The following is a 12,331-nucleotide window of genomic DNA, read 5'->3' on the forward strand; positions in this document are numbered from 1 at the left end:
CACCTGCTCATTTATGCAGTTATCCAACCAACCAATCATGTGGCAGCAGCTCAGTGCTTGAAGTCATGCAGATACAGGTCAAGAGCTTCAGTAAGTGTTCACATCAAACATCAGAATGAGGTGATCCCTGTGCCTTTAACCATGTCATGGATGTTGGTGCCAGATGGGCTGGTTTGAGTATTTCAGAAACTGCTGATCTCCTGGGATTTTCACAAACAACAGTCTCTAGAGTTTACACAGAATGGTGCAAAAACAGAAAACATCCTCTGAGCAGAAGGTCTGCCCAGACTGGTTTGAACTGGCTGGAAGGATATAATAACTCATATAATCACTCTTTATGACCATGGCAAGCTAAAGAAAAATCTCAGAATGCACAACACATCAAACCTTGAGGTGGATGGGCTACAACAGCAGAAGACCACATCAGGTTCCACCCCTGTCAGCCAAGAACAAGAATCTGAGGCTATCATGGGTGCTGAGTCACCCAAAGATCAGGTGATTTTTTTGTTTCTAATTTTCAGCTGACCAGTTTGGGTGAGTCTGTGCCCACAATAGCTTCAGATTCCTGTTCTTGGCTGACAGGAGTGGAACCCAATGTGGTCTTCTGCTGTTGTAGCCCAACCACCTCATTGTGCATGCTGAGATGCTTTTCTGCTCACCACGGTAGTAAAGAGTGACTATTTGAGTTACCATATCCCTCCTGGCAGCTTCCTGGCAGCTGGCCATTCTCCTCTGACCTCTCTTATCAGCAAGGTTTTTCCACCCATAGAACTGTTTCACATGCAATGTTTTTGTTTTTCGCACAATTCTGTGTAATCTCTAGAGACTTTTGTGTGTGAAATTCCCAGGAGATCAGCATTTTATGAAATACTCAAACCAACCCATCTTGTGTCAACAACTATGCCACAATCAAAGTCACAGAGATCACACTTTTTCTTCATTTGATTTGAACATTATCTGAAGCTCTTGACCTGTATCTGCATGATTCTTTATGCTGCTGCCACATGATTGGCTGAGTAGATAACTGAATGAATATGCAGGTGTACAGGTGTTTCTAATAAAGTGATCAATTATAAATTGTCTATCAAGTCATCAAGATATTTTCTGGAAGGTTGAAAATTTCAAAAAAAGTCAGGGTTTCATTTTAGTTTAATTTAATTTTATAGATTGACATTAGGTTCAAGAGTTTATTGTCATATGCACAGTAAGCAGGCAGTTACTGTACAATGAAATTTTTACTCTGCATTCCTAATAACCATCAATACTGCACAGAATGTGTTATAAATTGGTTGGAAATTGCACTGCAAGGTGGAGTGTGAAATATTACAAGTATGATACATACTAAAAGTACCAATGTGAGCCAGATAGGCTGTAGTGCAATAATAAAGACAATGGAAATGAGCATGTACAATAAAAAAGGCATGTTCTATATACTGGTGAGAGCAGCAGTGGGTGAGAGTTATTGACAATTGGCCTGTGGATAAAAACTGTTCCTTAGCCTTGTGGTTCTTGAGTTTACACTTCTGTAGCATCTACCTGATGGTAGGACTGTAAACAGGCTGTATTAAGGGTGGGTTCTGTCCATTATGATATTGTGGGCTCTCCTGGTGACCCTGGTGTTGTACATGTCCTCCAGTGATGGGTAGGCTGCTTCTTTGAGGGTTTCAGCAGTTCTAACAACTCACTGAAGAGCCTTGAGGCCCTGAGCAGAGCATCTTCCAAACCAAACTGTCATGCTGCTGGTGAGAATGCTCTCAATGGCACCCCTTTAGAAATTGCTAAGAATTTTGGTTGTCATGCCAAATTATACCCTAAAGCCTAATAAAATTTATGCAATGAATGTCCCTGTAGCTGTAATCAGTCTGAAAAGGCAAATCAGGATTCTTATTACAATAGCAGTCCTCAAATGTTTTTCATGCTTCACTTAAACCTTATCATAGTGTCACAATCGGCTGTTGTGTGTGAGATACATACATGTACATTTTATTTACAGCATAGAGAACTACCTGCTTTAAAATGATATCCTGTATGTATACAACCCCATAACAACCCCTGATTATATGATTTTATGTGCAGTAATGATAAGTGTATTTGTGATAATCTTTCTACCTGCAGGCATCCAACTGTTCAGATATCACGACACTACTGTTAATACACTACATTTCACCCATATATGCTGTGGAGTTTGCAGTTGGCTTCCTTGGCAACCTGACTGTGATCCTGGGCTATGTGTTCTGCTTGCCTTCTTGGAAATCTACAAATGTGTACCTGTTTAATCTGGCGATTTCTGACCTCATCTTCCTGTGTACCTTACCAGTGCTGACCTATAATTACACACACAACCGAGAGTCCCCCCCTGTAAGCTGTGTAGTTATTCGCTACATCCTCCATGTTAACTTGTATGCCAGCATCCTTTTCATGGTGTGGGTGGGTGTGGACCGATTATTACTGCTGTTATACCCACAACGCAACCACTTTCTGTTGAACTGGAAGGCCTCATTGTTCGTCAGTTTCCTGAACTGGATTTGGGTGACAATTGAGATCGGTCCTCACATCAACTTTATTATCAATGACCTAAAGAAAACCAACTGGACCAAGTGCAATGATTTTGCCAGCATGTACCAGACCACCCCTGTCCTGACCTACAGCTTGCTGCTCACCACTGTAGCATATGTGCTGCCACTGCTGACCTTGTATCAGTTATCAAGTAAGATGGTTTCTCTGCTCCAGAAGAGAGAGGAAGTGCTCGGGACATCCTTCCAAAGGTCAGTAAGCATTGTGAAGGCCGCGGTGGTCATGTTGTTGGTGCTGTACATGCCATATCATGTGATGAGGAACATACGCCTCGTATCACAGCTTCCTGGTTTGGGACTGTTGCAGTGCACAAAGGCCTACATTGAAGCAGTGTACATAATAACACGGCCGATTGCATTTTCTCACAGTGTCATAAACCCTGTGTTTTATGTCCTAATGACAGACAGGTTTAGAGAGGTCCTGCGGGACAAGTGGAAGAAGTTTGGAAGATTGGCAAAGCTTAGAAGATTGTCATAAGCAAATCAAAAAAGCAAAGAACTGGCCTTCATTTAAATCTTACTGTGGGGCATATTATTACACGTACAGCTTATACTGTATATTATGCATTATATCATTGTTATGCATGTATCAAAAACTATTTGTGTTTGCTAATTAATGAATATTAAGTAATAAATAAATCATAAAGTAATTAACTAATAGTTGCACAAGTTTGTCAACCCTTTCGAAGTACCTGGTTTTCTGCATTAATTACTTATTGAATCTGGTCTGATTTTTATCCAAATCAAAATAGAAAACACACTCTACCTAAAGTAATACACAAACAGTTAATCGCTGCTGACCATGTGAATCTCCGCAGTCTACCCATCCTACAAAGTCCACCTCCAGCATGACACTGTGCCATGCCATACAGAACAAGTTGTCCCAAACTGGTTCCACAAGAATGACAATGATTTCAGTAAAGCTCAGTGAGTTTTGGATCTGGCATAAATGTGCAGATCAAACAGTAATATGTACTGATGTGTTATATTTTTTAGCTGGTAGAACCTCCAACAAACTTCTCATGTAGCTACTAATAAGCTAATGAGGGGGAATTATAGATCATTCCTCCTCACTCCCTTAGGGTCATTGCCTCATTGTCTTTTTGGACAGGTGTCCACATACTTTTGGCCAAATAATGTCAACTAACTATCTTCTGATGTAAAAAAAATAAACCAAGATAACTCATGTCAGAAGACAGTTACAACTAATACTTAAAGCACATTTGCTTGTAATACAGCACTATGTTTTTAGGCATGTGTCTATCAACTTAGCACAGCTTGATTTGGCAATTTTATTCCACTCTTCCTTGCAAAAATGCTCCAGATATACCAAACTGTACCAGTTTTTTAAAAATACTCAATGATTGGTACTCAGTGATTTTATTTAACGAAGTAAACCAGACAGATGCGTAATTCAGAATGATGTCAAAAAACAGTCAAGAGTAAGGCAAACAGCATGAACTGGACTAGGCAGAATCACCAAAACCAGAACTAGAAAAAAAAAAACAGAGAGACAAACAGTAATCAAAAGGCTTGGTATTGACTGGTACAAAATGGCACAGAGCATATACTCGCAATGCATGTGTGAACCGAAGGTTGTTTTAAACTGTGAGAATGTGCTGTGAAGGTAATTGAGTTCAGGTGTGTGTAATCAGTAATCTGGTGAGTGTGAATGTGAGAGAGTTTGGCTGTTGTAGTCCTCAGTGGCCATGTTTGTAAGCTGTGCCGAATTCTGGGAAGTGCAGTTACATGGCGATTCCAGTGTCAACATAACAGAACCCCCCTCTGAAGGCTTTTCCTAGACCTTCCCTAGGCCGTGGACCTCTCCTAAGGTCTGTAGCCCTCCCAGTCAATCACATATTGCAGCTTACCCTCTCAGCATCATGAATCAAGTATCTCTTTTATGGAGTAAGCTATTTCACTTTCAATGTCCAGGGGGGCCTGGGGATGGAGAGGGGGAAGCCATCTGCGAGGGGGCCTGGTGTGAATGGTTTGAGGCCGGAAATGTGAAAGGAGGGAGCTAAGTGACTATGGCATGGCAGCTCTAGCTTGTAAGTGACATTGTTTATTCATTGGAGGACCTTGAATGGGTAGATAGAATAGTGTGGCAACTTACAGCTTCACTCCCTGATCTTTAGGTCCCTAGTCAAGAGGTATACCCTGTCACCAGGTTCATAGCTGGGTGTCTTTCCATGCCGTCTGTTTACAAACTTCTTTTCTACTTGGGCTGCACACTCTAGATGTTGGTGGGCCTGTTCCCACACCTGCTCACTCCACTGGAATCAGCTGTCCACGGTGGGTGAGTCTGTGGGGTTGGCTTTCCATGGCAACAGAGGCAGCTGGTACCCCAGGATGCATTGGAAAGGTGTGAGGTTTGTGAAAGTACTGGAACACATGCTCAAGCACAATTTCGGCCATTTCGAAATCCGATAGCAGTCTGGGCAGGGGAATCAGGCATAGTTACTTGGAAAACTGGTCCACAATTACCATGATAGCTGTTTTGTTCTAAAATGGTGCAAGGTCTGTTATAAAATCTTTGGGGTGTTGCCTGCGAGTAGTGTGCATGGTACACTGGCCTTAGCACAAACTGAGCATGAAGAGATGAACCAGTGGATGTCTTGTATCTTCTGGGGCCACCAGTATTTGCCCTGAAGTAATTGGTGAGTTTTGTGAGTGTCAGGGTGTCCCGTGGCGGGGGAGATGTGTGCCCACGTAATTAATTTGTCCCGTAGTGGAGAGAGCAAAAAAACTTCCTTCCCACTGGGCAGTGAGTGGGAATCCTCACTCCCTGAACACTCTCAATCTCTCTGACAATGTCCCCTGTGAGGGTTCCAACAAAGCCCCGAGGGAGCGCTGGGTACATACGAGAGAGGAATTCCCTGAAGGGAATTCAGTCTTTTGGCCATCTAGATCTATTCCAGGTTCTTGTGGTCAGTGTAGATGGTGAATGGGTAGAAACCACCCTCCAGCCAGTAATTGCTGAGTTTCACTGTGAGGAGCTCCTGGTTGCCAATGTCATAGTTCTTCTTGGCAGGGAACAACTTCTTAGAGAAGAAGGCCATTGGATGGAGCTTGGGTTTCTCTCCTGACTGCTAAGAGAGGATGGCCCCAACTTCAGTCTCAGAAAAATCAACCACTACTATGAAGGGCTTGGTGGCATTGGGAAGGGTGCAGTGGTGAAAGCTTTCTTGAGTTGCGCAAATGCTTAGTCTGCTGAGGCATTGATCTTCTTGGTCCCCTTCTTTAGCAGGGTGGTTAATGGGGATGCGATGCTGCTGAAACCCTTTATGAAATGCTGATAGAATTTGGCGAACCCCAGAAAACATTGTAGTTCCATAATGGTGGCAGGTATGGGCCAGTTATGGCTGAGACTTTGTTCTTTGTCCTCTGGTCCTATAATGTAGCCTAGAAATGCTATCTTGCATACATGGAGATCACTTTTTTTCACCCTTTACCTACGTAAAGGGTGAAAAAAGTGAGCTCCATGTACTCTATAGCTGGTGTTTGAGTAGCTGCAACAATGTCCTTTGTTATACCAAAAACTCAGAAGATATGATTAATGATTAATTCGGTGGTTTCTTTGACTGTGGGTAGCTTAGACGGGCGAATAAATCTGCATGACTTGGAAAATCTGTCAATAATCACAAGGATGGTGGTGTTACCTTGGGACGGTGGGAGTCCATGGAGAAGTGTGACCAGGGTTATTGTGGGATGGATAGTGGGTGGAGCAACTCCTGAGGTGACCGATGTAGGACCTTCCCTTGTAGGACATGTAGGGCAGGCTGCCACAACGGACTTCACATCCTCCTTGATGGTTGGCCACTAAAACTGTCTCTGGAGGAAATCAAGGGCTGTATATAGTGCCGGGGTGACAGGTAAGCTGGGAGAAGTGGCTCTTGGGTGTGAGCCTGTCTTACTGTGGCTTCTATCTCCTGTTGAAAAACAGGGACCACCAAGCTTGGCAAAGATCAAGTTGTTTGGCCTGCTGAATGTACTCCAGGTTCTTATGGTCAGTGAGTACTTGGAACATGTGCTAAGCCCTCTCAAGCCAATGTCTTCATGCCTTGAGTGCCAGTTTGACAGCCAGCAATTCTCAGTCCCCCACATCATTGTTCCTTTCAGTAGGTGTAAGGTGATGGGACAGAAGGTGCAAGGATGTAATTTGTTGTCATCCCCTATATGGGAGAGGACTGCTCCAACCCCTACATCTGAGGCATACAACCCTACCACTAAAGGTTTGTTGGGTCGGAGAGACTCAAGATGGGGGCTGAGGTGAAACTGCGTGTGTTTAAGGTCAGTGAATGCTGTCTTAGCTTCTGAATTCCATAGAAACTGGCATTTTATTCTTGGTGACTTCAGAGAATGGGGCCACCACAGAGCTGAAGTTGCAAAGGAACCGGAGATAAAAGTTCGCAAAGACAAGGCATCACTGCACCCCCTTCACTGAAACTTCCGGGGATCCATCTACATGTTACCGGGACTAAGGATGAATCCCAGGAACTGTACTTGGGCCACGTGGAAATTCACATTTCTCAGGCTTGATAAAGAGGTGATTGTCAAGGGGCATTTCAGGACCTTTCGGACATGCTCAATGTGCTTGTGGAGGGAGCTCAAGAAGATGAGGATATCATCCAGGAACACAAACATGAATCTTGTGAGCATGTCTCTCAGCACATCATTGATCAGATCCTGGAACACTGCTGGGGTATTGGTAAGGCCAAAGAGCATGACCTGAGTGACCTAGTGGCCTGTGGGGGGGTTGAGCGCAGTCTTCCACTTGTCCCCTTGCCTGATGTGCACCAGATGGTAGCCGTGGTTCAGGGTGAATTTGGTGATGATGGAGGCTCCCCGTAACAACTAGAAAGCATTGGCCATAAGTGGCAAGGGGTAGCTGTTCTGGACTTTGATTTTGCTAAGGCCGTGGTAATCAATGCATGGCGAAGGCAGCCATCATTTTTGCTGATAAAGAAAAACCCCGCACCATTGGGGGAGGTGGAAGGATGGATGAAACCAGCAGCGAGCGAAACCTGCAGAGGCTTAGTGAGGGAAAGGATTTGACTGCTGGAGGTACAGATGCCTGGGAGCAGAGTGATGGCACAGTCATATGGATGGTGTGGTGGTAATGTGGTGGCCCTCCACTTGCTTAAGACTGACTTTAGATCGTGATGCTGGGTGGGAACTTGAGATAGGTCTAGGGGAGACTCAGGAATGGGATCTGGGGAACTTGGGAAGAGACAGGTGGCATGAAAAGTGGGGCCCCACTCGAGGATGTTGCCAGTGGAATTGTTGATATGTGGGTAGTGCTGAAGGAGCCAGGGGTGGCTAAAGATAACAGGGAATTCAGGGGACTGTACTAGGTGGAACTTCAGCTCCTCCTGGTGTTGGAGTAAATGGAGACTTAGAGAGGAAGTTTGGTGGGTTTCCTTCTGCTGGGTAATCCAGGGCTGTTATCACCTCAGCGCCCTTTTAAATCTCAACAGAAAAACAATCACAACTTTTGTGTAGTACTGAAAAGAGGTATAATAGCGAAGATTAATGACAAATTAAAGACGAGCGCTGCAGTGTTGGCTTTCTTAACTCTGTATTTAACATTAATTAATAAGAAAAGCAATATGCATATAATAAAAGTTCGGCACATTACATCATCAATGCGTGTATCATTTCTTTTTCACAGTAATGACTGGCTATGAACACTAGAGACTTTAAACACTTTCCATCACGCTAGAAGGAACAAGAAAATACAATGAATGGGTCACATAAAGAACACCCTCCACACAGTTCACATGCTCCAGCCCCAAAAAAAAGACATGGTCTTCATGATGACACTCAAATCTCATGCTTTCTACAAACAGTATAAGATTTCCAGAATGTACACATAAGCACTGGGAGAATATATAACATTTTCATCAACATCTACCCTTAACACAAAATGACGGTATGAAATTGATGATACAACAATGCAGCTAATATATTAACCACATGCTCATATCTAAACACCGCTCAATCAATTGCGTCAGGTGCACTCCACACAATAAAGACACCTACTAAATTGATTAAGACAAACGTAATGCATAACTCACAGTTAACAGACATAAAAAGGGGGGGAAAGGGGTTAAATGACCCAAATGTAAGTTTAAGATGACTTGTAACTTTGAAACATCATAAATTCTCATATAACATCGACATATTGACCATTTATCATGAATAGTGGGTTATCGCGCTAACCGCGAAGCACCCCTGCTAACCATGTGCTTTTGCACACTAAACTCGTGACACACTATTAATTGAGTCAGACGAACTGCTTTTAACACATATAACTCATTATCATCACACTGAACAGAATTTATACTCAACCGGGAAGTGTGTTTTGTGCATTTTGTTCTACAGATACCTGAAAAGAAGTATAATAGCGAAGATTAATGATGAATTAAAGACGAGCGCTGCAGTGATGGCTTCCTTAACTCTGTATTTAACATTAATGAAGCGCATCACAGGCGCGCCACCTATCGAGACGTGCAATGACGTCATGACGCAGGTATGCCAAACAAACATAACTAATTTTCAAAATGCACATAACATTTTTTCATGTAACGCACAAATAAGCAATTAAACGTTCTTAACAATATTAGAAAAATAACATTAAACAATTTTATAATGAATTTAAAGGAAAATTGTACAACCAAGAACATAACATATTCAATATATCACATTTGCTCCATCAGGTTCAAGTTCACGCTTCTTGGGGTGTGTACGTGTGTGGGTGTGTGTCACACAAGCGCTGCCAAGTGGTCTTGCACTCTGTTTCTCTCTCGCTCATGGGTTACAGGAGTCACCTGAAAGCACACAATGCTTACACACTTAAATCAACTTGGGCTAATAAAACACAGATGAGAATCATCCCATGTTACCTGTTGGTTCAACCAGCCTCCTCTCTGTCAACAGCTGACACTCAACCATGCCTCCACTGCCACATACCCCCACTGGCTGACTCAGGCCGGAGACCCGTATAGACTGCAGGAGGAGGTTGAAGTGGTATATTTGCAGTGCATCGCCTCTATCCACTCGCCTAACCTTATAATCAACTTCTCTAATTCACCATGTGACTTCAGTGAGTCCTTGCCACTTTGCGAGTAATTTAGAGCTCTACTTGGGTAGCAAAACAAGCACTTTATCACCTGGTGCAAATTTCCATAGCCGATTACCCTATTATACAGCCGGGCTTGATGTTCTTGTGCATGAAGCAAATTCTCCTGTGTTAATTTCCCCAATGTGTGGAGTTGTGCTGAGACAGAGAGAGAGAGAGAGAGAGAGAGAGAGACGCCTGGACCAGGAATCGCTGCCAAGTGATCCTCCACCAGCTGCATGGCACTGGACTCACTCTTCCATTCCTGTCAAGAGTTGAGTGACGAACTGCTCCAGTACCACCAGCTCAGTGATCTGTTCTGCATCTCAATCCTCTGCCATCAACCACCGGCAACAGGAGTCCTTCAGCCGCAGCCAGTAGGTGAAGGGGCGGCTGATCTCAGGGAGCTGCAGTGACAGTACTCCAGCTGTGTCCACAGTGGCAGCTGATGAGCGGTGACCTGGGCTTCCCCCAATAGCAACGGGAGGAGTCACAGAGCCCATTTCTTCTCTGACCATCCCCATGCAGGTGCTGCATGCTCGAAGAGCTCCAGGAAAGCCTCCAGATCATCCATGGAGGGAATCTTCATGAGTGTCACCTGTGCTCACGATGCAGGTCAAGGAGCGCTTGATGTTGAGTTTGGTGGAGGGTGGTGAGGGCTTTGACGAGCCCAGCTAGCGGGGAGGTTACAATGGCGGTGTCAGAGTCTACATCAATCCTAGGTTTTGGCACCACTGTAGAGCCCTGTTGTGGGAAGGTGTAGAGGAAGACTCGGGAGACAGTCAGAATTTTAGTAGAGCCCCCAAGTGGTCTCGCACTCTGCCTCTCTCTTGCTCATGGGTTACAGGAGTCAACTGAAAGCACAAAGCTAATAAAGCATAGGTAAGAATCAACACATTACCTGTTGGTTCGACCCACCCCCTGTCCATCCACAGCTGACGCTCAACCATGCCTCCACTGTCACAACACCATGAGAGACTCATCCTTCTAGCCATGCCCTGCTGCAAAACTGGATGGCATACTCTGCCACACTGCAGCCGCCTTGCTGGAGGGTTAGCAGTCACTTAGATGCTTCGCGACCACTGAAGGGGTGGTCGAAGACCTGCTTGAACTCTTCTGCAAAGGCATAGTATTTGGAACAGAAGAGACTCTGAGTTTCCCAGACAGCTGTAGTCGAGGAGAGGGGTCTTCCTGAGAGGAGGGTGATGATGTATGCAATTTTGGCTTTGTCTGACGGGAAAGATAATGGCTCCAGCTCGAATGTGAGGGAACACTGGGAGAGGAATCCAGGACAGGCATTGGGGTCTCCCGAGACCCTGAAACTGGGGTCAACATCTGGACATCTCCTGGAGGGAAGCCAGGACATCAGACAACATTTGTGAGTGTTTAGCCATCAGGGTCTAATGCAAGTGTCTAACGTGAGTAATGACTCATGCTGAGCTTTGGTGGTGAAGAGCTCTTGAGTGCTGGGCTTGCTGTGTCCATGTCTGTTAGACACTCTACCAGTGAGCCATGGGGGAGGTGATGAACCCAGGTGAATCCAGCAGCAGCTGGTGAGGTAGAGGGGCAAATGTACCCCTGTTTGAAGGCTTCGTTGATGTATTCCTCCATAGCCTGTGTCTCTTTGGCAGATAGGGGATAAATACAGTTGTGAGGGGGCATAGTTCCAGCCAGCAAATCAATCCCACAATCATAGGGGTGGTGAGGAGGGATACCACTGGCCTTGGCCTTGCTAAATACCTCATTGTACTCCTATGTGATGATGATGGATATTCACTTGGACTGTAATTTCTGGGCTTTCGATGAAGGTGCAGGCCGCCTGGACAAAGGGTGTACAGAGACAATTTGTATGACAATGTACAGAAGAGTGCGTGATTTTGTGTTCCTTCCATGAGATGTGGGGGTCGTGGACCTGCATCCATGGGAACCCCAGTACCACTGAAAACTTAGTTGTAATGGTGAACAGGAGAGAGATGCCTTCCTGGTGGAACACGCTGACATGGAGGGCAATGTGTTCATTGCCTTGGGTTGCTAACCCCTCCTCCAGTGGTTCCTCTATCCAGGGCCTGGAATTTTAAAGGATGTTGTAAGGTAACAATGGCAGCTGAAGTTTCTTTGCAAGGGTGCTATCGATGAAATTCCCTGCCGCACCAGAACACTAAGACAGAATAGAGATTTCCTGAGTGTGCTATCTGAACTGGAATTACGAAATTGTGGCGAGAGAAGAAACCGATGGGACTCACCATGGTGGAGCGAGACTTTTATAGGTTGCTCGCTCAGTAGGGGGCTGTGGCACCTTGTTGGAGGGTCGAGAGGAACACTGCGCAATCTGGTGTTGGGTGTTGCCGCAGTAAAACCATAGCCTCTCTAGATAAGTAGAAAAGGTGAGTGAACCACCCCCACGTTTTTATCCACACCACTTTTCAAAACAAAGTGACGCCCATGTATTGCCTAAGCAAATAAATTACTAGTCAATTTTCAATACAATTAAGCTTTTATTAAATATAATTTTCAAAGAGTATACAGTAATTAGTATCAGAATTATTTTAATCCAAAGATTTTAGAAGGCATTGCAGTATGTTTGTTCCATGGATTTAAAAGATGGAATGAAGTCAGTCGTCTGTTCTGGAGAAGT

General features: G+C 44.5%; 1 protein-coding gene across 1 annotated transcript; it reads left to right on the forward strand.

Annotated features, from left to right (window-relative positions):
* Positions 1 to 468: 468 nt before the first annotated feature.
* Positions 469 to 3,106, forward strand: LOC113547491 (succinate receptor 1-like). The gene is made up of 2 exons (XM_053238742.1): positions 469 to 495; positions 2,116 to 3,106. The coding sequence occupies exons 1-2, from the start codon at positions 469 to 471 to the stop codon at positions 3,049 to 3,051; spliced, it is 963 nt and encodes a 320-aa protein (XP_053094717.1). The 3' UTR covers positions 3,052 to 3,106.
* Positions 3,107 to 12,331: the final 9,225 nt, after the last annotated feature.

The sequence above is a fragment of the Pangasianodon hypophthalmus genome, chromosome 12 (genome assembly GCF_027358585.1).
Source record: "Pangasianodon hypophthalmus isolate fPanHyp1 chromosome 12, fPanHyp1.pri, whole genome shotgun sequence".
Lineage (NCBI taxonomy): Eukaryota > Metazoa > Chordata > Actinopteri > Siluriformes > Pangasiidae > Pangasianodon > Pangasianodon hypophthalmus.

Excerpts from the sequence above, each read along its gene's own strand:
- LOC113547491 (XM_053238742.1), top strand. The coding sequence starts at position 469 with ATGGGTGCTGAGTCACCCAAAGATCAG. Across the intron at positions 496-2,115 it reads CTGAGTCACCCAAAGATCAG|GCATCCAACTGTTCAGATAT; the intron begins GTGATTTTTTTG and ends TTCTACCTGCAG.